Source organism: Setaria viridis, chromosome 9 (assembly GCF_005286985.2).
Source record: "Setaria viridis chromosome 9, Setaria_viridis_v4.0, whole genome shotgun sequence".
NCBI classification, from domain to species: domain Eukaryota; kingdom Viridiplantae; phylum Streptophyta; class Magnoliopsida; order Poales; family Poaceae; genus Setaria; species Setaria viridis.
The window spans coordinates 48,691,671-48,715,643 of NC_048271.2; the positions used below are offsets into that span (position 1 = coordinate 48,691,671).

Genomic DNA, 23,973 nt, shown 5'->3' on the forward strand with positions numbered 1-23,973 from the left:
GTTTTAAACTTCTCCGGCCTCCGGCGACCTCTTACTCTCAGGATGCCGTAAGTGAAGGGTAACCACACCCAACGTAGTTTTTAACCAAGTTCATGCGGTTCATATCAGTTTTATAATTTTTAGGTTCGCTGCGGTGCCCACGAACTTGAGAAATTGGTACTTGCCAGCGCGTTTAACGTTTCAAGTGCCACTTATTTTCCATTTCTAAAAGCTTGACGCTTCTTCATTCGTATGGGAATCAGCTTCAAGCTTGACGCAGTGGTGGAGCAAAGCAATCCAGTGGGCAGTGGCAGTGATTCCGAAAGTGAAGGGGATGAAGATGATCCCAGTGGGCAGGGAGGTGGTCGTGTTCAAAAGGACTACAACGCTTTTTTTAAAATTTGTTTTCGGGGTTCCCTTGCAATGGGTCTAATGTAAAATCATGTTTATATAAATAAAAATCCAACGTGTTTCTATAAAAAACTAAAAATTTCTTTGTTTTTCAGTCGACTAAGCAATCGGAGGTGTACTAGATTTAGCCATGTGTTCAGTGTAAAAGCTTGCGCCTGAAACAGGGCTAGAGTAATGTGTTATAGGTCATGCGGTCTACTGTGTCCTGTTCTCTATTATTTTCTCAATCATAGTATGTCGATGGAGGCTTGATTGACGGAGGTATGCTAACGTTTGCAGGCTACCTAACCCGCCCTTTAAACTCGAACTAGTCATTGTATAGGAGTTCTGCTAGTCAAGGTAGTATTTTCTGGCAATATATTCATTGTGAGCTAGGTTTCTCGATCCCCTACTTAAGTTGATCGGTACTCTCTTTGGTCACAAATACTTGAAGTTTTGATTGAAATCTTATTAAAATTTTATGATTCTGTCCGATAATATTTTTAATATTTAATTTGAAAATATAAAATCGGTTGTGTATAATTGTTCTGAAAAGATCATTCATAACTATATACTTATTAGATATTATAACTTTGTTCTGATATAAACAAAGGAGTGGTTAGAGTTAAAACTCGACCATAAAAAGTCAATGGCGTCGAGCATCGCTAGAGGGAGTATATTTCTTTCCTAATTTCCAAGAAAAGGGAAGACCACTTTGAATTTAGATGAGGCCGATTACTTTGTATAAGGTCACATCAAGGACATGCTAACACTCTGATCTTGAACTTACTTATTATTTTCGTTTGAAGTCAATGGTTTTATTTGATTTCTTATATTTTTCAGGTTATAACAGTGGACTAGGGAAGTGCCCTTTTTTTTATAAAGCTAGGGAGGTGCTTTAAATGTGATATTATAACTAGTACTGATCAAAGCTACAGCACGTCATCATCCGTTACAATAACTGAAGTCTTTTTCATAGTTCCTTTTCAGCCAAAGACCCCAAAAAACATATCTTCTGATTTTCTGAAGACCCTGGGTACGGTATATATACTTCCTAAAAAAAACTGAAGACCGTGCGTATGGTATACCCTCATTTTTTTTTACAACACAGACACAGGAAGGTGCCCATTTGCATTGAATTAAGAAGGAGGTTATACTCCTTTTGGGAAAAGAATAATTGGTGATTTGTTTTACAGTCTTCAAGGTGTACGACATTGAACACTATTTTCCATTATAACATACTCCCTGCATCTGAAAAATAATGTAATTCTAGTTTTGTCCTAAGTCAAACTATTCAAAATATTTTGTAGATGAGTTTTGCTATTTATTTGTCGACAGATTTTTGGAAGAAAATATGTTAATTTTTTTATGTTGCAAATGTTGTCATTTGATGTTGCAAACATTATTCTTCGGTGTTTCAAAATATTTCGTGATTTTAGGAGAGGAAATGTGGCAGATTCAATGTATTGTTCTCGTTTGTTGCATAGTACTTCATGTTTCGGTCATATGCAAATTGTGAGAATAACATCTGCAACATCAGAGAACAACGTATGCAACATTATAAAATTCGATAAATTTTACCCTTAAAAATATGTCAACAGATAAATAGACACTCCATTTTGTAGATAATTTAAGTACAACCACCCAAGGACACAAAAACAGATCAGCATCAGGAAATTTAGAGAAAAGAAACGAAAGAAAGCTGCCACATTCAAGCTCTCCACCAAATTTGATAAATTTATAAGATTATCGAAGTATTTTACAAGGCAAATGCACATGTGATTTTTTATGTTCCCAAACTAAATATTTTAAGTTTATTGATAGTTACAATTTCAAAAGTTTGACGTGATAAATAAAAAACATCAAATATTTATAATTAATAAAGGGAATACTTTGCAAGTTTTGGACACTTAAAAAGAGCAGGAAAGGGTCTTAAGAAGAAAATTGAATTCAGGAATTTTCGTGCTAGATCATCAATACTCATATGTTAGGCATGCTTGTTTGCCTTTGCTTCAACTCAATTAATTTCAGTTCAATGATGAGCACTATACCAGTATGAAAACAAGCAACAGAGCTAGGGCTTGCAAGTTGAAACTGTCATCTGTATTGAATATTGATCGAGTTAGCAGTAGCAGCTTCTCCTACAAAGAGATGAGTTTCTCTTCATCGCAAGATATTATTATGGAGAACCCATCTAGGCTAAACATGAGCTATAGATCTGGTATTAGTTCCAAACCCATGCTACTCCTGTCAAAACGTAATCAACACTCCTGTTATGGAAAGGAAAAAAAAGGAACTCTAATTCCTGCCTCCGAATAATGATTCCTTATCGTCCTAGTAGACTGCAATAACTTTAAAGTGCAATTCAGTAGCTAAACTCATATGCAATTTGTACCTTGATTTGTTGGCACCGTCCACCCAAAAGTGGGAAAAATTCATTGACATTTTCTTTCGAATGAATATCAGTACCATTTTCGTATTATGATATTTTCGAGACTGATGACAAATTCATACAGCTGATTTCAACTCTCGCAGTGTAGCAGGTACATTCGTGATGAAGCTAGTTTCAAAGTTTAAATTGCACTTGACCACTTGTTCCAAAATTCTAATAACGCGTCCATTTGTTTTTCACTTAGCCTATCTTACGTCATCTCCTTTCAAAACTCTGCATTCCTGTTCGTTTTATCTCACTTCTCATGGCGCGTGCCCTGAAAAACCTCGCGGGCGCGACCAGTGGTGGTTTGGTTCTTGCACAGTGCACACAGTTTGGGACTGGGTGACGCATTGACACGTCGCCTTGACGAGAGCAGAGGAGCTGAGCATCGCGCGTCCATGGCGTGAATGAATGCAGCTGGTGCAGCCGCCGAATGGCATGGCCACTCACGGCGAGCCAGCTTGGATGGATCTCCAACGCCGAGCTCCTCATCCCCCTGCCTCCACTCCTGTGCCGCCCTCGTGACTCCGACCACGCCGCCAGGTCCGCTCTCCGGCAGGCGTCTGGCGTCGTCCAACCGATTCCGCTCACGCATTCACTGCGCCATTAACTGCCCTCTCGCCACCCCACCTACTCACTTCCGTCCTCTTAAACCTAGCCGCGCTCGGTGCTTCTCAAGTCTTCACCGGGCACGCGCATGCCACCGCAGTCTCCCTAGCACCGCCGTGCCGCCGCTGAACGCACGGGAGATCGAAGCGCGCGCCGCCGGCGAGGAGATCTTGGTTTGGTTGCGGGTCGATCGGCGGAGATCCGATGGAGCTGCAGCTCGCCGCCGTGCTCGGCTCGCTCGCCCTCGGCGGCGCGGTGTTGGCGCTCTTCTTCGGCAAGTGGTGGCAGCCGCTGGCCGACACCGACCGGCGCGTCAAGGAGCTGGCCGACGCGGTGGACGCCCTGCTGCGGCAGCGGGCGGAGGTGCTGGGCCACGACCCGTCGCCGACGTCGGACCCCGTGCGCGCGTGGCTGCGGCGCGTGCAGGAGGCGCAGGACGAGATGGCGTCCATCCAGGCGCGGCACGACGGCGGGCAGCTCTACGTGGTCCGCCTGGTGCAGTACCTCTTCCTCCCCACGGGCCCCGTCGCCGGGCTGGCCGAGCAGCAGCTCAAGGCGGTGCGCGCGCTCCGGGATCAGGGCGCGGCGATCCTCGAGGCCGCGCTGGCCACGCCGCAGGCGCCGCCGCCGCTGCTCTGCGACCCCGAGGACCTGGACGGGCTCCCCGCGGAGGCGGGGCCCGCGAGGGCCTACCTCAACGAGGCGCTCCGCTTCCTCGGCGACTGCGACGCCGCGCTCGGCGTCTGGGGCGCCGGCGGCGTGGGCAAGACGACGGTGCTCAAGCTGGTGCGCGAGGTCTGCGGCCGCGTCGCGCGCTTCGACCACGTCCTGCTCGTCGCGGCCTCCCGGGACTGCACGGTGGCCAAGCTCCAGAGGGAGGTGGTGTCCGTGCTCGGGCTGCGGGACGCGCCCACGGAGCAGGCGCAGGCCGCGGGGATCCTGGGCTTCCTGAGGGACAAGAGCTTCCTGCTCCTGCTGGACGGCGTGTGCGAGCGCCTGGACCTGGAGAGGGTCGGCATCCCGCAGCCCCTCGGCATGGCCAACGGCAAGGTGAGGAAGGTCATTGTGGCGTCGAGGAGCAAGGCGGTTTGCGCGGACATGGGCTGCCACAACAAGATCAAGATGGAGTGCTTGAACGAGGAGGATGCGTGGAGCCTTTTTCAAGCCAACGTTGGCGGGGATGCCATCCATGGCCACGCCCAAATTTCTACACTTGCGATACAGGTAATCAGCTGTTTCTGCTCTGTATCTTGTTCAATGTTGAAAACCATGGATCTGTCTCAGATCATGGCATTGCTACTTATCACTCTCTCCATCTAAAATATACTAGTTGTTTGGTTTTGACTGTTTTTTAATTACTTGCAACCAACTTATTTTTCAGTCAGTGTTCTATACTTTTATGTCTTGGATCAACATCCTGCTACATGCGGGTTGAAATGGTTGACGTTGATCCAAGGACATCTAGCTACCTGCTGAATTGATCCAAGGACTTAATTGATTTAAATGCTGCCCCAAGTGCCTAATTGATTTAGAATGTCCATTTTGGTTTTGTAAATAGATGAGTGCTTAACACATATTTTTACAACTATATCATACAAAGTGTGCTAGGAATCCAATTATCGGCAACACTTAAATCTAGGGGCATTGAGTCAATGCATGCACCATTTCTTCTACATCCTGATCGGTCTTTTAAAATGCGGTTTTTTTCTTTGCATAAATATCTAGGCAACAATGTATTGGATTTTCAGCTACAAATGTTTTATTGTCTGAACACAAATATTTAGGCAATATACTACTTGATTTCTTCAGGCTAACTTGTTCTGCCATCGAACAGGTGGCTGCAGAATGCAAGGGCTTGCCTTTGGCCCTCGTCACCGTCGGCCGCGCCATGTCAAACAAGCGCACACCGGATGAGTGGGCCGATGCACTCGACGCCCTCAAGGCGTCCCAGCTCTCGGGCACGCCCGGCTCAGAAAAGGGCACGCACGCCCTGGTGAAGTTCTGCTACGACAACCTGGAGAGCGACACGGCGAGGGAATGCTTCCTGACCTGCGCGCTCTGGCCCGAGGATCATAACATCTCCAAGGACGAGCTCGTGCAGAGCTGGATCGGGCTCGGCCTGCTCCCCGACCGCGGCGACGTCGACGAGGCGCACCGGCTCGGGCACTCGGTGATCGCCGTCCTGGAGGGCGCGCGCCTCCTGGAGCCGGGGGACAACCACCGGTACAACATGTTCCCGTCCGACACGCACGTCAGGCTCCACGACGTCGTGCGCGACGCGGCACTCCGGTTCGCGCCCGGCAGATGGCTGGTCCGCGCGGGCGCCGGGCTGAGGGAGCCCCCGCGCGAGGAGGCGCTGTGGCGCGGCGCGCGGCGCGTGTCCCTGATGCACAACAGCATCGAGGACGCGCCGGCGAAGGCGGGCAGCGCCCTCGCGGAGGCGCAGCCGGCGTCGCTGATGCTCCAGTGCAACCGCGCCCTCCCGAAGAGGATGCTCCAGGCGATCCAGCACTTCACCAAGCTCACGTACCTGGACCTCGAGGACACCGGCATCCAGGACGCCTTCCCCATGGAGATCTGCTGCCTGGTCAACCTGGAGTACCTCAACCTGTCCAAGAACAGGATCCTGTCGCTGCCGATGGAGCTAGGCAACCTGAGCCAGCTCAAGTACTTCTACCTGCGCGACAACTACTACATCCAGATCACGATCCCACCGGGGCTGGTCTCGCGGCTCGGGAAGCTGCAGGTCCTGGAGGTGTTCACCGCGAGCATCGTCTCCGTCGCGGACGACTACGTCTCGCCGGTCATCGAGGACCTCGAGAGCAGCGGCGCGCGCATGGCGTCGCTCGGCATCTGGCTGGACAGCATCCGCGACGTGGAGCGGCTCGCGCGGCTGGCGCCCGGCGTGCGCGCCAGGTCCCTCCACCTGCGCAAGCTAGGCGGCGCGCGCGCCCTGCAGCTTCTGTCGGCGGAGCACACGCCGGAGCTCGGCGGCGTGCAGGAGAGCCTGCGGGAGCTGGTGGTCTACTCGTCCGACGTCGAGGAGATCGTGGCCGACGCGCACGTGCCCCGGCTGGAGGTCATCAAGTTTGGGTTCCTCACGAAGCTGCGCGTCATGGCGTGGACCCACGCCGCGGCGTCCAACCTCCGCGAGGTCGCCATGGGCGCGTGCCACTCCCTGACGCACCTGACGTGGGTGCAGCACCTCCCCTGCCTGGAGTCGCTGAACCTCAGCGGGTGCAACGGGCTGACGACGCTGCTGGGCGGCACCGAGGACGGCGGTGCCGCCGCGGAGGAGGTGGTCGTGTTCCCGCGGCTGAGGCTGCTGGCGCTGCTGGGTCTGCCCAAGCTGGAGTCTGTCCGCGCCGAGGGCGAGTGCGCGTTCCCGGAGCTGCGACGCCTGCAGACGAGGGGGTGCCCGCGGCTGAGGAAGATCCCGATGCGGCCGGGGCGCGGGCAGCAGGGCACCGTGCGGATCGAGTGCGACAAGCACTGGTGGAACGCGGTGCAGTGGGCGGGCGAGGACGTCAAGGCCTGCTTCGTCCCCGTGCTCTGAGTCATCGTTAGACTTGTAGTAGGCGGCGGAGTTGCAATTTTGGCGCCGGGGGATCGGGATTCGGGGAGTAGTATGGATTTGGTTGATGGTTCAGACAGAAATAAGATGGTTGTTTTTGGGTTTCTTCCATTTTATTTGGGACAAATCGATTTTTGGCCTAATTTGCTGCGTGTTGGCAGCTGGTGACTTTGGTTTTACTTTAATGTATAACTCAACCAGGATATGCTTTATGGTTGCTCAAACTTTTTTTAAAAAAAATATGTTCTCTTAAATCGATGCTAAGAGCCGGGATTTTTTCACTCTCTAAATTCATACAAAATGCGTGTGATTCTAAACAGGCCTAAACTTTGAACTGAGCAGTGAGCACCTGACACTGTGCAACTCTTCGGTGTTCTGTCAGTTGTTTTTTTCAGCTGATTCCATCAATCCCATCTTTTTAAGGTTTTAGGGGGTGTTTGGATACCCCATGCTAAAGTTTAGCACATGTCACATCGGATGTTTAGATGTTAATTAGGAGTATTAAATATAGGCTAATTACAAACTAATTACACAGATGGAGTCTAATTCGTGAGACGAATCTATTAAGCCTAATTAGTCCATGATTTGACAATGTAGTGCTACAGTAACCATTTGCTAATGATGGATTAATTAGGCTTAATAGATTCGTCTCGCGAAATAGCATAGGGGTTCTGCAATTAGTTTTATAATTAGCTCATGTTTAGTCCTCCTAATTAGCATCCGAACATCCGATGTGACACTGCTAAAGTTTAGCACCTAGTATCCAAACACCCCCTTAGCCAAAACCCGTAACCGATAAAGCGATAATTCAAGTACACACCAAATAGTGTCGCTAATTCATCCCAGTTTAATAAGAAGAGTTTGAATTGTGATGTTTCCTTTCTGATAGGAAAAGTTTTGTCATTGTGAATTTGTGATGGCTGAGGACTGAGGTTGAGCCTATCACCCAAATCTGATCTCAATTCTCAATCAATTCGCTAACCACGTACCGGCTCCGGCTGACACGAGTTTTGGAGGCGCAAAAACTCCGACCCGACCCGTCGGCGCGGAGCACCGAAATAAAGCCCAGACGCGACCCGAATCGCTCCCTCTCCTTTCTCTTCGCCGCCTCCCTCCTTTCCTCCACCCCCTCCCCCAAGTAAACGAAACACACCCCCATGGCCTCCTGGATCGCGAGGCTGCTCCAGCACCGCCGCCTCCTCGCCACGGCGGCGGAGGCGTCCGCCCGCCACGCCCCGAGGGCTCCCTGCGCCGGTGCCTCCATCTCCAAGGTAATCCCGCAGCAGCGATGTGGATAACCCTAAACCCCTCTAAACCCCCCTTGAAGGTGTTCGACGGAATGCTCAGGCCTATCGACGCCGCTGTCCTTGCTGCCTGTGGTTGTGGTGTGACGGTTGGTTAGGTTTCTGAAGGGAGGGGGCCGAACGGGTGCTCTGTGTTAGGTTCCACTGAAGCATGAATTGTTGCGCAGGGTTGTACTTACTTGCTACTAGAACAAGTACTACTGAGTATTGTAGTATATTCCGTAATGCCACTATGCTAGCCTATTCTGCTAGCCATGTTATATCCATCTGTTTACGGCCTTGAGCAATGCATGTGCTGGCGCTCTATCTGGAAAGTAGGAAACACCAATCCGTTGTGTTTCTGAATTGCATATATTCGTTTGGGGCTTTGGGAAAATTTTCACGTCGTAATTTCCTTATTGGATTTGTTGTTTCTTATTTGGAAATATAATTTTGGCTCTGAAAATTCTTTACATTGTAATTTCCTCTGTCTAACTGCAGGATGTTGCTAAGGCTGAAGGTGAACTCCCACCTTTGATTAAATGCGGTGTTTGGTTGATCAAGTTGCTGCTGTGAAATCATTTGTTTTCTCAATATTCCTGTTATTGTTGCATCAGTGGCCTGTTTTGCGTTGCTGTCAGGATACTGCATCCTGACAGTTTAAACACTATGTATGCCTATCAAAACTTTTAATTTAGCTCTTTAGATGTATGTTGACATTGCAAATCAGAGTAAAGTGTTCAGTGGCTTCCATATTAGTCCATACCAAATTAGCATATTTTAGCAAGTATAATCAGGATAAAACTGGATAAGCTCTGTTATAGTATCCGTGAAATATTTATCAATACTTCAAAGAGCTGTCACTTACTGCCATACTGGTTTAGTATAAACCTTCCATGAGAATGTACTGCCACTGCAACACTGCATCTAATATTACTATATGTGATAAACTTCTCATGCATTGGATATGCTTGAACGGTTTTTTTACATGTATAGAAAATCTCTATGTAGAATTATTCAGGACTGAAAGCCAAATGTTGTTGATAAAACTCCATCTATCTGTTTCTGTTCTGAACTAAATCATAATTTGAATACATGATTGCGATTGTTCCACTTGTAATTCCCCTCATCATGGCTCAGTCAATGCGCATCGCAATTTTTTTCAATTCATAAAATTGATCCAATATGTCTTAAAGGTTGATTCTACTTGCGTCTATGTTATGGCTTATGAGCATGCATGACTAAGTTTACAAATAATGGGTTCTCAGCTAACTGGTCTCATTTATTCCATTCATTTCCAGACATTTGAAAACCATCAAACTTTTGTGTGCTTTTTTGTTCTACAGGAACAGGACCAAAAATCCTGTTGCACTATTTTTTTTTCCGTGTTAGGATTTATTAATGCTGACATAAATTTCTTTGGATAAACATCCAGCTTCATCTTTGAAAAACTCAAGGTGGTACATGACCAGGTCAAACACTTCAGGTCCTTTGACTACTCATTCTGAGTGCCGCAAAGCATTTCCTTCTTTCATGAGGCCATCTGCATCTTACTCCACAAAAGCTTCAGACCAAAATCCAAAACAGGTTTGCGTTATTTAGTTCTGTTTGCTGATTTGAATTATTCAATGTAATATTGCTGCATATCTTCCTACTTGTCTCTGATTTTTGCTGTCATAAATTACAATGAGCACTGTGCATCTTTTGATTTTTGAACATGCTGCTAGGTCTGGTTAAAGTGCAATATATAAAATTTTAGTTATTGAGGTCATGGTGATAATCTGAATTCTGGTGCAACTGCTGATTACATCTATTGACTAATTTATATGCATTAACCCTGCTATGTGGTTTTGGACAACCAAAATTTCTTAAGAGAAGATTGTTTAATCTTCCAAAATCTGTGATCCTGCATATATGTTGAAAAGACTGTTATAATGATCTGCTCCTAAGATTTCTGCCTTATGGATTCATAATCTCAGTGGTCTCATGTAGGCGGACCCAATTATGCTATTCATTTAGCCAAAGCCAGAAGTACTTGTAGTGTTACAATTACAGTGTCATTATGTTAAGGAGAAATAAAAGTCCGGTACGACCGAGAAAAAAAACCCTTCATAGTCCCTGGCTCAACAGAAGCGTATATTGATTTAACTCTTTTCCTTGGAATTTAGGAGAGCGTTGTGTTTACTATCTTCCAGTTTTCCATTCACATCATTCTGCTGGAGAAGACAAGTTCTGTATATTGTTGCACCCCTTGACAGTTTGCTGTTTACAGTCAGTTTTTTTGTCTTTGTTCTCAGGAGGGAAAAGACTTGTCAACTACAGAACATCCCTTTGATGATATTACCTACAACATACCCGAGAAGCCAGTGACATTTACTGAAGGTGCTTCGTACAGTCTTGTAATACTTGCTGGACTTGGAATTGCAGCGCTGGCTGGATATGCTGTGTTCAAAGAGCTTATATTTGAACCAAAAGAGTAAGCCCCTTGCATTTGTTATTTAGCTTCTGTTTGAACTTTGCAGAATGCTAAGTGATACAGTTATGGCTAATCGTATTTTGATATTACCAAACATGTTAATAAATAGTAACTATTACCATATTCTGGTAAGTTCTACAACATTTCCTTGTTGGAGTTTTGTTGTGGTCATTCTTCATATTGGAATACTAGCCCCTTTTTGTGCATTGTACAAATTTACAGGAGTTAATATGATGTGTGATATGGAACTTCCTTTGTCCTTTTTACTAAGTTACATATACATCATCTTAATCTGGACGCCTTACTGTCTATTAAGGTTACATGTGTGTATGATTTTCATTTCCTTGGTTCATAGAATAACATTTAGTGTAGAATGAAGCTTTTTTGTTGCAACATGTGCCATGCTTACACTAGCCTAGTTTCCTCTTATAGGTTGGTTTGCTACCTGTCATAAACAAAATTGTATTATATTGAAAAATGAAGATGAAACCAAATACTACGATAGGCCGTGCTCTTGATGTTCCGTTGTCATGTGTCCTATTCTGGTGCATTTTTCTTTCCTCACCTGTAGAGTGGCCTGATTCACTACCGGAAATACTAAACATTGCGTTGTGCTCCCCATAAAGCTGAACAACAACAAAACCTTCTAGTCCAAAGCAAGTTGGTGTATGCTAGAGTTAAAATCCAACATAATAATTTGTTGCTTCTTGTCTCTCTGTTTGCCTTATCATATACTCCCTCCGTTCCAAATTGTAGGTCGTTTTGACTTTTCTAGGTTTATAGATATTATCATGCATCTAGACATACACTATATCTAAGTGCATAGTAAAAACTATGCACCTAGAAAAGCCAAAACGACCTACAATTTGGAATGGAGGGAATATTTTTTTCCTGGAAGAATGCCTGCGTTAATGTATAACCTTGAAGTTGAAGGGATATTTGTTAATGCTTGTGCATTGTTACCACCCTACAGGTACAAGATATTTGGGAAAGCTCTAGCAAGGATTCAGAGTGATAGCCAGGTTTTTGGTGATCTTGTTATTCTCTTGTAGATAGTTGTACTTTCCCTTTCTTATTAGTTTTATATATTTTGTTAGGTCACGGCAAGAATTGGCCACCCTATTACTGGATATGGTCAGGAAACTAGGAACCGTGCAGCTCGGCAACGAATTCCAAATAAGATTTGGACAGATGAGGATGGTGTTGAACATGTGGAGGTAGCATATACTCTCATCTCTGCTGCTTTGCCTGCTTCCATTGTGCCGTTTTACTTGCATGGGTGATATGGCTAGTTTATTGGGCAAGGAGTACAATAGCAGATCGACAGGTACCTACTCGCCCTCCCTGGGAGGCTCTGAGTTTAGGATCTGTTCCTGCTTGATCCTAACCTATGGCGCCTAGGGCCCTTATATATTGGGCCAGCCAACAATCCTTAACTGACTAGGATTCAACTCTAATCTAACTAGGACTCTATCTCCAATCTAATTCTGTTACAATTCTTAACCAACTAGGAGTCTAATCCTTATCTAATTCTAACTGATCTGCTGAACCAGGATTAGCTGGCCCTTTGTTCCTTCGGTGGAACTTCTTGCCAAAGAAGTTGTCCACAACAATGGGTCTACTGTAGCCAAGTCAATAAGAAAAAGGACAACTTTACCAATTACAACTGTGCTATGTTGTGCAACACTTGGTGGGAAACTGTTCTCTGAGAGTTCATTAGTGCCTTAGGCATTTGACAATGGGCCAATCCCATAGTGAACAATAGCAAGCAGCATGGAAAGAGCTAGTGAATCATAACATAGGGAGAAGCACTAAGATGCGAATTAATTGCCTTCATTGCTGCTATTAATCCTGAGGCAGTGCCAACACCAGTGAAAATTCCCTTTACAATTTTATGTGCTCGTAGGTACTGTTTTTTCTAATTGGAAACGGGGGCGCTATCTTTCAAAAAAAGAAACGGGGGCGCTAAGGTTGCACTGATGTAAAATCATACTATTTGCATTGCTCCTATTATGGTCCTCACATGCATCTTTTCAGGTGAACTTTCTCATCCGTGGGCCACATGGAGCTGGAAAGGTCTATTCAGAGATGTTCAAAGATAACTCTGATCGGACATGGAAGTTCACGTACCTTGTTGTTGAAATTGTGTCTCCACAACATGGAAAAACACAACTGATGTTAGAATCTTACTTACCAGCGTAAGGATGCAAGTAACAAAAGCAGTTAGCAGTGGCACGATGTTGTAAGGTTCGATCTCCCGGATAACTTCATATTTATACCATCATTTTACATTATATCCTTCGTCCTTCCTTGCATTGTCATTCGACCATAAAGTTTTGAATTTTGATTTTCTCTGAATAGTAAACATCAAATAGTAGAAAGACGAAATATGCTTCTAGTGATTCATGGAACTAGTAAGCTCCATCTAAAAAAAGTTGTACAAGAAATCTTCCTAACATGCTGATGTGGACATCAGCAACCTCAACCTTGTGGTCACATGAAGTCTTTTAATTGGTAATTTCAAATTACAAAATTATCATGCATGTTAGTAATACATTTTTTGTAAACATTTTTAAAGTGTAATAATGTTCTTCTGGTAATAGAACCAAAGATTCTCGCAGCCTAATGGTTAGAGCATAGAACTCCGTGGGTTGGTCAATGAAACCCCTGTTGCCAGCCTTGGTTCGAATCTTGGTACTGGCTTCTTTAAGCCAAAATCAGAGGGACGTCTCTCCCTCTGGTTGAATTTTTTTTCCTCTTCTGGTAATAGATGTTAACTTGTCTAGGTAAAGGGGCCATATGAACATATGCATGAAGCATGTTTTTCGTAGTAGTTTGTTCAAATCTTCAAACATGGATATTTGTTGGTCCAATTTCCTTTTAGGCTTGATGTTCGTCTGTTTTGTATGGATATTTGTTCAATAATCTGATGATACAAGTAGGTTCGCACCCAATAAAAGCTTTTCTTCTTAATGCCAGTAGTTTGTATTTTGATTACCTTTGAATGTTCCTACATTTCTTTCAAGCCAGAAGTTTGTAGCCATGACCTTTGAATGCTCCTACATTTCTTTCAAGCCAGAAGTTCCTACCCATACACGTCAAGTTGAGCTAAATGCATTGGTGGCCCTAAAAGTTGTCATGCAGTACCATCTAGGTCTCTAAACTCATAAAATAAACACAAGGATCCCTAGTGTGTGACTGGAGGTCCAATTCACCCTAATCAACAAACAATTATGTATGTGGTACTATAGAGTGGACCCTGAGATGTCTCCATGCTCTACTACGTGCTTAGGATCATAGCCACTATCATGTCCACTGCATGTCAGGCGCCATGTTGGCATGCCATGTAGGCAAATTTATTTTAATTAGGTAGCTTTGTACCTCAAGTGGCTCACATAGCAAGTTTAGGGACTTAAATGACACCACATGAAAAGTTTAAGGACTCCGGTGCACTTCAACTCCATGAAATCAGTTGACTCTTTAGTTGACTACCCATGATTCTTATTTTAGCATTATTTATGTATAATGGTTTACTGTCAATCTTTATTGAATTTATTTTTTGTTTAGAGGTTGGCACAACTGGGAAGATCCAAAATAAGTTTTGGCTAAACTGGGAATGTTATGAACAAGTCCGGGCAGATCCGTAAACTTAGGAACAAGCTTTCAGAATGTACTGGCATCAAACCTGTATTGTGGAGTAATAACCGGTTCTTGCATTACTAGAAGGAAAATTGGTTTCAGAATTCAGACAATTGATATCTCAAAATGTTTTGATGTTCCTTTGAAAAATTTTGTGTACCCAAATTAATTGGGGAAAGACCTGCATACCTGGACGTTGAGGGTATTTTTTATGTGTTGATCTCATGAGTAGTTTATATCGTCCAAACGATGTGGCCTAACTCTACAAGTCATCTATGTAAAATCATAACAACTTTTGTTAACTGTGACTATGTGTTGGAATTATTTTGTTTTCAAATGCTCTTTCGAAGCATGGGGTCTAATCTTTACTACTTAAAACCTCTCTCTTTCTGGAGAACAGTTCCATATGTTTCTTTTGGTAAATTGCCCTACCATTGATCTCTAATATGCTGTTTGTAGCTTTACTGAACGAAAGCAACCCTACCTGAGGGAGACTTTCTGGGTATCCGTCAACCTTTGCATGATCATGTCTGTTACTCTGCCCCAACGATCGGTCCACTTCTTTACCTCGATATCAGAGACTTCACGCTTTCCATTTCTTTTATCTCATCTATCATCTGCATTGTGATCACGAATCCACCCGCAGATTCTCCCTTTTAGACTTTGCTGCTGCAGGTCGATGCAGATCCAAAGGTTCCGTCGTTTCATCCTTCCATCATGCATCGACCAGAAACTATTCTATATCGCACACACTCCACAAGACGTCAATGAACCAAGTGAAATATCCCTCCATGCTCCCTTGTCTTCATCTCCATCTGCCGCAATCGAAGCATGTGGTGTGGCTCCTTCGCCTCCTACCGATCAGGCCCTTTCGCTGTCAGGCCTCTACCTGCTCCAGGCTCCAAGCCACCAAGCCTTTGCCGAGGTCAGGTCGCCTTCGTCTGCTACATCACACCATGCCTGATTGGAGCAAAGCTATAAGTAGGATGCCTTTAGATTTACCTGCTCCCATAACAAGATTTGCAGCGTGGTGGATGTATCTTTCTTCAGTGATCAAGTCTTTGCCTGCGGCCGCATCGTGTTGTCAATTCCCGGCTTGGCTTGGCACCGCCCATCATGAGTCCGGAACGTGGCAATGGACTTGCTTATCTTGGAAATGTCTGTTTGGTTTAAGTTTAGCCCTGGGCCCTTCACCCTTGTACGAATATCATGATAAATGGTCTATTGATTGCTTGAACAAAAAACAATCAGATCCCGTTCATCCAATCGAACAATTTGCAGTCTGATTTACTGGTCAACATACCGAATAGTGCGACACCACATACACCGTCTCAATTACTCCAAAAACAATAGCCCATTCATCCCATTAATCGTTTTGACCTGCGATGGGAGGATCTTGGAAACTAGACACACTGATGTGTATGCTTAACTTGAAGTAAGGGCCTGTCGCTGGCCTATGATGCAGGCAGACTTGGACCATCGAGTCATGGACTAGAAGCATTTGATATTATATGCTCCGTCTGACGCTTGATGTCGAAACATTCTCGGCTTAGTGGTCCAATGTACATGTACGAGAGTAGCATGTCTCACAATATACGTACACGCAGTCACTTTCAAAGACATGGTCCTATTTTTTGACTTGGCAGAGGCCATAAGCTTAGGTTTACTGTTTCTTCTTCCATTTAAATTGACAGTTGCTTCAAGCCTGCTGAAATCATCTTGTTCGTGCAATGGAGTAGAAATAGCAGCCCACTTGCTCACGTCCCCTGCGAATTGCCGGGATAGAGCTCGCTCAGTATCTGCAACTACAGCTGCACCTGCACCCCCAAGGTCCAGCCAATCCTTTTATCCATCTCATGTGTCATGACACCACATGTTTGACAAGAAGATAACAGAACAGAACAACAGAGCTCGGTCATGGCAACAATAAACAAAGCAGCGCTACCTCCCCACATGGTGCATGCCCATATCCATTCGGCATGTATGCATATCAAATGGGGCAGTTGGGTCGTCTATGCAAAAAAAAAAAAAAAAGGGATGAGAGTATCATAAGAGCTACCCCCCCCCCCCCCCCCCCCCCCCCCCCCCCCCAAATAAGATCCAAAGCTGGCTGGATTATAAAAAGATCAGAGGGACGCGTTGTGCTGCAGAAACATCCGGCCACCATCTCAGGGACAGACATGCAGTGCGCAAGCGTCAGACTGGGATACCACACCATAGGGGGCGCCACAGCACTTCTTCCTTTGATCCAGGATCATGGCCTACCTGGCTTTGTGCCAACTACCTGAATAATTCCCCCAGTCCGAAACAAAGGAATCATCATCCTCAATTCCTCACGGCGAATAAAAGATTTGAGTATCCTGTCTGTTGCCTTGGAATCCAAATGATGGCTCCATCATATGCCTCTGCCAGTCTAAACCCTTTTGGAAAAATGAAGAACCATATATGGGCGGGTTACGCACACACATGCAAGACCAGCTTATTAGCTAGGAGATGCTAATCATGCAGGTCTAATCATGCATTAAACAAGGAGGCTGGATTGGCCATTTGGTCTTTATATCCTCACCAAATACCCCAACAAACCACTCTGAGGACATACAAACCTTCAACAAACTCTAACTAACACCTAGGTACATGTAAACAAACGTTTCCCCTCTCCTCCGTTTTCTCTCCCTTTGCTGGGCTACCAACGCATGACAAAGAAACAAAGTCAAACAAATACCTCACCCTTCCATCCCTTCCTCACCCCAACCACCATGACAGCAAACCATCAACGTCATCTGCCCAAAACACCCCTGCATCCCCCAATTAATCCATGCTATTGCCATCAGTCATCTGAGACATCTTTCCTAGGTAACCCTTAGGTTAGCACACAATGTTTGAAAAAATCTAGTTAAAGGGCATGCCTGTCAAGTTGCTTCGATGGTGCCAGTTAAACCTTCCCTATCCAGTTCCAAACTTCCCACCCCCCTCCCTCCACCTACAAGCAACAGCAGCAGCACACCAGCCTCCAAGAAGAGGAACGAGGAGGAGGGTGAGGAGTTGCCTCTGAAAGCAAGCCATCATTGGCTACCAAATGCAGGCATGCATATAGCGAACAGGACAAGAAGAAGAGGAAGAAGAAGAACAAGAAGCAGGAGCAGAGCTGCAGGGCGCCGAGAAGCGGCTGGTTTCTGCCACCACCATGTCCTATGATCAGATGCTCGCCCCGCTTTTCGGTGCCGGGCGATCGGCGTGGAGAGCGGCTCAGCAGGGCGGCGGCGGCGGCGACGCGGTGACGAGGCAGATACTCAAGTGCACGAGATGGCAGCTCGAGGAGACCACCGACTTCGTCACCTGCCCCTACCACTACTACTGCGACAGCTCCTACCCGGGCGACTACTCCGCCGCCATCGGGTTCCTCGTCGCCGCCTTCGCCGCGTACTGCTTCCTCTCCACGCTCGCGTTCACCGTCCTCGACCTTGTGCGGGGCAACGGCGGCGGCGGCGCGCCGGCGGCCGGCGTCAGGGGCATCAAGCGGAAGTACCTGCTCCCGTCGGGCCCGTTCCTGCTCCCCCTTGTGCTGCTCGCGCTCGCCAAGGGGCAGCGGGTCAACGCCGTGTTCCCGCTCGCGCAGCTCGGCCCGGCATTGCTGCTGCTGCTGCAGGCGTCGGCGCTGGCGTTCCGGAACGAGGCCGACGGCGACATCCGGTACGCGGTGCTGGAGGCGTCCACGGTGTCCGGGGTGCTGCACGCGAGCCTCTACCTGGACGCCGTCGTGCTCCCCTACTACACGGGGCTCGAGGCGCTCCGGTGGTCGCGCTTCTCCGGCGAGTGCGCGTCGTGCCTGTGCCGGATGGAGCCCCTCGTCGTCGGCGGCACGGCGGTGCAGTACCGGGGCCTGTCCAAGACGGCGCTGGCCATCATCTTCGCGCTCTGCTCGCGGATGGTGTGCCGCATCTACGGCGAGGAGCGGCTCAGTGCGTGGACGCGGTCCGCGCTGGAGGCCGTGGGCTGGGTGTTCGTGGCCGGCGACGCGGTCTACCTCGTCGGCTGGGTGGCCGCGGAGGGCGGCGTCGTCGGCGTGGCGGCCTACAGCCTGGTCGCCGGGCTCGTGTTCCTGAGCGTCTTCGGCAAGGTGTACCGGTTCTTGGCGTGGGTGGAGACGAGGCAGTCGCAGTGGAAATCCAGCCTCTGCCACAGCGTTGTTTGATTCACACTCTAAACTCTCGTCGGAGTTCATCCTCCCCTCAGAGATCTGTAAAAAGAAAGAAAGAAAGAAAGAAACCATCGCTTAGTTCATCTTTTGCTTGCTGTACAATCTACACAATGGTAAAAAGGTGCGATTTTTTTTGTACACGTTTAATTAGCTTAACTTCTGCTGAAGCAAAATTCAGCGGTTTTTGTTGATGAAACTTCAGAGCTTCTTCTTTGCCCCTTCTTTTCCTAACCATCCTGCTGACCACAGTGCACATTCTGATGTTAGTTGTAGTTAGGCTTGGAACCAGGCATTTGTACGGTATTTAGTTTGAGTTTCTTAATTCTAATGATTGTACTGTATGAAGCAAGGTCACAGTGTCAGGGATTGGTAGCTGGACATTGTTGGTCGTATCAGGAAAGTGAATGTGACAATCCAGCAGCAAGATTGAGGTGGTTCGGGACATGTGTTGTGATCAAGCAAAGCAACGACCTAACCACTGGCGGCTTCATCAAGCCAGTTCTTGGAGGCTTCCTCTCCGAGAGTTGCACTGTTCTGATCTTGCCTGTCCTCGTCAGTTTGAAGAGAAGCGGTTGGAGCAATTCACCTGGGTGTCTCATCAGATTTGGGACCGACGGAACATGGACTGCATCTCTGCATTCTCACTGCAGTCACTATGGCCCGCATGCAAGGCCACAACTAATCCGTGCATGTGTGTGTGAAAAATCCAAAGGCTAGGATAAACTTATTGTACATGTACTTGTCACATAGCATTTGGTCCTACACTTGATCTCGACGAAGCAAAAGCGTTTGAGAATTTAATGATTCTTTTGATGCAAAGGTGTTTGACTTGGCTTGGGCTGTTGGGGCATGATATCTAATCTGACCAGGCTTCTTTGTCAAAAGAGAGTTCTCATTCCTCGTGCAATTTTGCAATGGCTGAAAGAAAAGGTCAGGTGCAAACACGCAGCGTTCCTCCCTCCTGCCTGCAGACTCCAATCCTTCCTTCCTTCTGAGAGCCAGGAATGATTAGGCTTGATGATTAGGTAGGCTGACGAGGCCAGCAAACTGGAACGGGTCATCGTCAAGTTGTTGCATCCCAAATCATCGAGCCGGCCGAGCCCGGGGGGCGGCCTTCGTGCACCGGAAGCAAGCTTGGGGACTGGATGGCAGCATCTCGTCACTTTCAGAACCGGTCCAAGCGTGTAGGACGGCTTATGTGTGTTACATCCTTGTCTCCCAACGGCCACTGGATTTCATCGGCTAGGGCCATGTGCCTCGCTCTAAAAGTGTTTTAGTGTAACTCAAGGTGCATAATCCGCACTGTCAAAGGAGAAAAGGAGAGATTCCATGGTTTTGCATGTGTCCAAACGGGCTTTTAGTGGTTGGGTTTTAATCAGGGAGAAAGGGTTTCGTTGATAGCTGTGGTGTACTAGATGCTAGTGAATGAGATGTGACAAGGATATTCAGTTATTGAGACTTCGTGGAGTAGTGTCTTGCCCCTGGATTTTGATGATTTATGAACCCAAGATCCGGTGGGAAGGACTTAAGATCCGTTTGGATCCTTTGCTGTGTCCTGTACATAGCCTTGTCCAATGAGAAGTTGGAGAGAATGCACGTTTGATTGGTAGGCTGATTTTGGCTTAGCAAGGATTTTGCTTGCTTCTCCAAGCGAGCGAATTCGGCTCCTGCGCGGCAAGGCAAGTTTGCTCCAGCAAGCCAAGTGAGGTAAGACTAGCTCTACAACCAAACGTGCTCTTAATGTGATCTGATAGTGTATCATGGCTACGGTGGCAGAAGGCCCCCTCCCCACTAACACAAGTTCTTATCAAGGTCATTTCTATAATCATTTGTCAAGTTGTATAACTATTAAACCAAGAATTTCATTTCTGTTACAAATTATTGGAAGATGATAGCAATGGGAGATTATTGGCAATCTTGCAATATTCCCTCCATCCCAGAATATAGCTACGTTTAGAATTTTTCAAAGTCAAACATTTTCAATTTTGTCTACAAATAGAGAAATAATCATAGAAACTAATAACATAAAAATGATGTTAGTAGATTATATTATGTAACCTTTGCTATTTGAAGTAAATTATTTTTACAGATATTATTAGTCAAAGTTAGAAATGTTTGACTTCTGAAAAAGTTAAACGTAGCTATATTCCGGGACGGAGGGAGTACGAATAATTAAATAATTAGATGGGTGGAAGTTTGATCGCAATTATTTTCTGGTTGATTTCAAGCTTCACACATAGCGGTAGGAAACACACTCTACAATCCCTCGATGATAAAAAGAAATTGCAAGATAAATCTAGGACTATAAGGCTTTTAACCTTTGTGAACATCTGATGCACGTCCAAGAACATGACAGAGAATTATATGTTGTAGCAAACTGCACTATTTATCTTACTCTAATAACCTCAACAATAAAAAGTAAATATTTATATGCGGCACTGTCAATGCGACGCGGCCGAAACAGCTCTAATGACCAAAAGGGCCGAAACAGCTCACCAAATATAGGCCGGCTCAGGTGGTGGCCTAGGCCTCTCTCTCGGCGATGCGGCCCGTGTCCGACACCGATTAGGATCACGAGCCCACAGCTTATAAATCCACAGACCCTGGCTTCGGTCGTGCATCCATCCATCCCTGCTCTCCCGTCCTTTTGCCGCGATTCCTCGCCATTCGCGTTCTTCCGACTTGCCCCCCAGATCGTCGCCGCTTCCACTACCGCGGCCGCGCCATGGAGGAGAAGAACAAGCTGTCAATATCCATCGCCTGCAAGCTCCGGCCTGCCAAGCCCCCCTCCCGCCCCGCCGCCGCCGACGATGGCCCCAAGCCCGCGCCCACCGCCCAGTTCGTCACCGAGTTCGACCCGTCCCCGACCCTACCCCCGGCCGCGGCGCCCGTCGTCGTCCCGCCGCTCCCCAACTCGGTCAACTTCGGCCCTCGCAAGCCATCCTCCCTCACCACGTCCCAGGAGGAGGCCGCCCTCGCCGCGCAATCCCCTGCCTGCTACGGCGGCCCCGCCTTCGTCCTCGACAATCCGGGTGCGAGTGCCCGGGTAGACCCGCGTCGTAACATTTCTAAACGTTTTATTCTTCTTAATAAAAAAGATACGTAGCTCTCCTACATATTCTCGGGAAAAAAAATCCCCAACGACGACCCCCCTCCTCCTGCACCTTCTACGGCCTCACCCTACCCGACGCCGCTGTGGCGCTCCTTGCTGGATATGGCTGGTCCGAAGGCCAGTGTGTCGGTAAGAGCCACAGGGACAGGAAGGAAGATACCAAGGCCGCCGATCGCCACCGTGCTGGCAAACACGGGTTTGGCTACAACCCCTCCGAGCTTGACCCTCGGAAATCTCGCTCCGGCGAATGGACATTTGCCGCTAATAACAAAATGACGGGGAATGGAACCGCGAGGAAGAGAGGTAGAGACGCTAGCGACACAACGGAGGAGAAGGATCGCAATGCCGGCCGCCGGCATAACAAGATCTCTGGTGAGAAAAGGTCTAGGACGACGACGAAGGCTTGCGAGGAGGAGAGAGACGGCGGCCAGGGCAACAAGGCGCTGTGGCTGCAGAGCCATATCAGGGTCCGGGTTGTTAGCGAGAAGCTGGGCAAACGGCTGTACCTGATGAAGGGGAAGGTCGTCGACGTGGTGGCGCCGACGGCTTGCGACGTTGTGATGGACGATGACTTGGAGCTCGTGCAGGGTGTCGAGCAAGGTATGCTTGAGACAGTGCTGCCCCGGACGAACGGCCGGGTGCTCGTGCTCTACGGGAAGCACAAGGGTGTGCGTGGGCGCCTGGTGGAGAAGGATTCCGAGGAGGAGGTTGGATTGGTGGAGGATGCAGATTCGAAGGCTGTGGTACGCGTTAGGTTTGACCAGATGGCAGAGTACACCGTTGACTTGCAGTTGCTTGGCTACTGAATAATTTCTTTCGAGTAGCTGATATTTGCTTTGTGTTAGGCAATGTACTAAAATGTATATGCATGTAGCATTGTAGCTGCTGCGATCCATCGACCATCGTCACGACATCACCACCGGTAGAAATAGGGAGATAAGTAGAGACAATTTTCCTATGATGACTGCAGTAGAAGGTCAGATAAAAAAAAGACGCATCGCGGCAATTTAATTTAAACCACATTGTATGTAATTAATTTCCAATGACAAGCCATTCATACTTAGGTTTTCTTTCTTTCATATATGTAAAAGTGCTGTGCTGCTGTGCATGCATGCTATATGCAGATGGCTAGTGCAATTCTGGTTCTTGTGCAGTATTTAGATATGAAGAGGTAGCATCCTACGTCCTACTGCTAATCGAGATATCAGATGATATATAGTTATATAGAATTATAGATTGGCATATCTTGGAATCTCGTGATGGAATTCTGTTCACGATTAGTCTGGTTTGTGCAAGGGGACATGTGAAGTATGTTCAGCTTCTCTCGGTCCAGATTAGGACTGCTTTTGCTTTCTCTCACATTTATATTCTAGGTTGTTCATGTTGTATGCAGATGGCTGTTGCAATTATAGTGCTTGTGCAACTTTTCAGATTTGCTGTTAGCATCCCGATCGAAGTCCTGCTAATCTATACTAAAATTCTGAATGACAGAAATCTCAGGCTGAAATATTTAGTTTGTACATTGTCTGTATGCTTTACGCAATGAATAATCAGACTATGACTGTGGCACTGCTATTTTCGTGCAGATTATTTGTGAAGTAGCTAGCGTTAGCCGAAACCTATTTTTAGTTGCTGGTGAAGACACGTCTGTCGTCTGCATTGAAATCTATTTTTAGTTGCTGATGAAGACACGTTTGTACTGAAGGTGCCGAACCAAGTAAAGTTCTGAATGCTGGTGAGAAAGCGTGCAGACTTTCGCTCACAACCGAGGTCCCCGACTGCGGGCTGCCCATTTAAAACCTACTTCAAGCGAGCAATTTAGGTATAACACAGCAGAATAAAGCTAAGGAGCATAGCAAAGAACCACTTCAGGCGAGCAATTCTTTAAACAAAAAACTTCAAGCGAGCAATTTAGGTATGATAAGTTAATAACTTCAACCATCAAAATGTAGGTGTACAGCAAGCAAATATTTCCTCGTCTTTTCCTCATTTGACTATTTATAACCCAGAAGGTCAGACATCTAGAAAAATTGACATACAAAAATACCTGTGTTCACGTATGAAAGTAACATCACCGTTCTTTTTTTTATATATATACAAGCAGAACTGTCATGTACGAACAGTGTGAAGAGTCAATAGCATCAAATGCGAACGCACGGACTCGTATGAATTAGTATTACGCGGTTCCAACATTTAGACAAGGTAATGCATCCATGCACCAACAGGTAAGTTGCAATTAATAATTAATAAATGAAATATTGAAGCAATGTAGAACAAAT

At 46.7% G+C, this 23,973-nt stretch overlaps 4 protein-coding genes across 4 annotated transcripts; all 4 read left to right on the forward strand.

The window, feature by feature from the left end:
- The first annotated feature begins 3,182 nt into the window (after nucleotides 1–3,182).
- LOC117840277 (disease resistance protein RPS2) lies at nucleotides 3,183–7,240 on the forward strand. Its single transcript, XM_034720759.2, has 2 exons — nucleotides 3,183–4,636; nucleotides 5,247–7,240. Exons 1-2 carry the CDS (start codon nucleotides 3,617–3,619, stop codon nucleotides 6,966–6,968), a joined length of 2,742 nt encoding a protein of 913 aa, XP_034576650.1. The 5' UTR covers nucleotides 3,183–3,616; the 3' UTR covers nucleotides 6,969–7,240.
- An 830-nt stretch (nucleotides 7,241–8,070) lies between these two features.
- Nucleotides 8,071–14,686, forward strand: LOC117840400 (probable mitochondrial import inner membrane translocase subunit TIM21). The gene is made up of 8 exons (XM_034720904.2): nucleotides 8,071–8,257; nucleotides 8,771–8,789; nucleotides 9,705–9,856; nucleotides 10,567–10,745; nucleotides 11,719–11,767; nucleotides 11,843–11,962; nucleotides 12,783–12,992; nucleotides 14,313–14,686. Exons 1-7 carry the CDS (start codon nucleotides 8,144–8,146, stop codon nucleotides 12,945–12,947), a joined length of 798 nt encoding a protein of 265 aa, XP_034576795.1. The 5' UTR covers nucleotides 8,071–8,143; the 3' UTR covers nucleotides 12,948–12,992; nucleotides 14,313–14,686.
- Nucleotides 14,687–16,916: 2,230 nt separating this feature from the next.
- On the forward strand, nucleotides 16,917–18,720 carry LOC117836317 (uncharacterized). Its single transcript, XM_034715721.2, has one exon. It carries the CDS (start codon nucleotides 17,569–17,571, stop codon nucleotides 18,574–18,576), a length of 1,008 nt encoding a protein of 335 aa, XP_034571612.1. The 5' UTR covers nucleotides 16,917–17,568; the 3' UTR covers nucleotides 18,577–18,720.
- A 2,587-nt stretch (nucleotides 18,721–21,307) lies between these two features.
- On the forward strand, nucleotides 21,308–22,500 carry LOC117835771 (protein MOS2). The gene is made up of 2 exons (XM_072290547.1): nucleotides 21,308–21,614; nucleotides 21,689–22,500. Exons 1-2 carry the CDS (start codon nucleotides 21,308–21,310, stop codon nucleotides 22,498–22,500), a joined length of 1,119 nt encoding a protein of 372 aa, XP_072146648.1.
- Nucleotides 22,501–23,973: the final 1,473 nt, after the last annotated feature.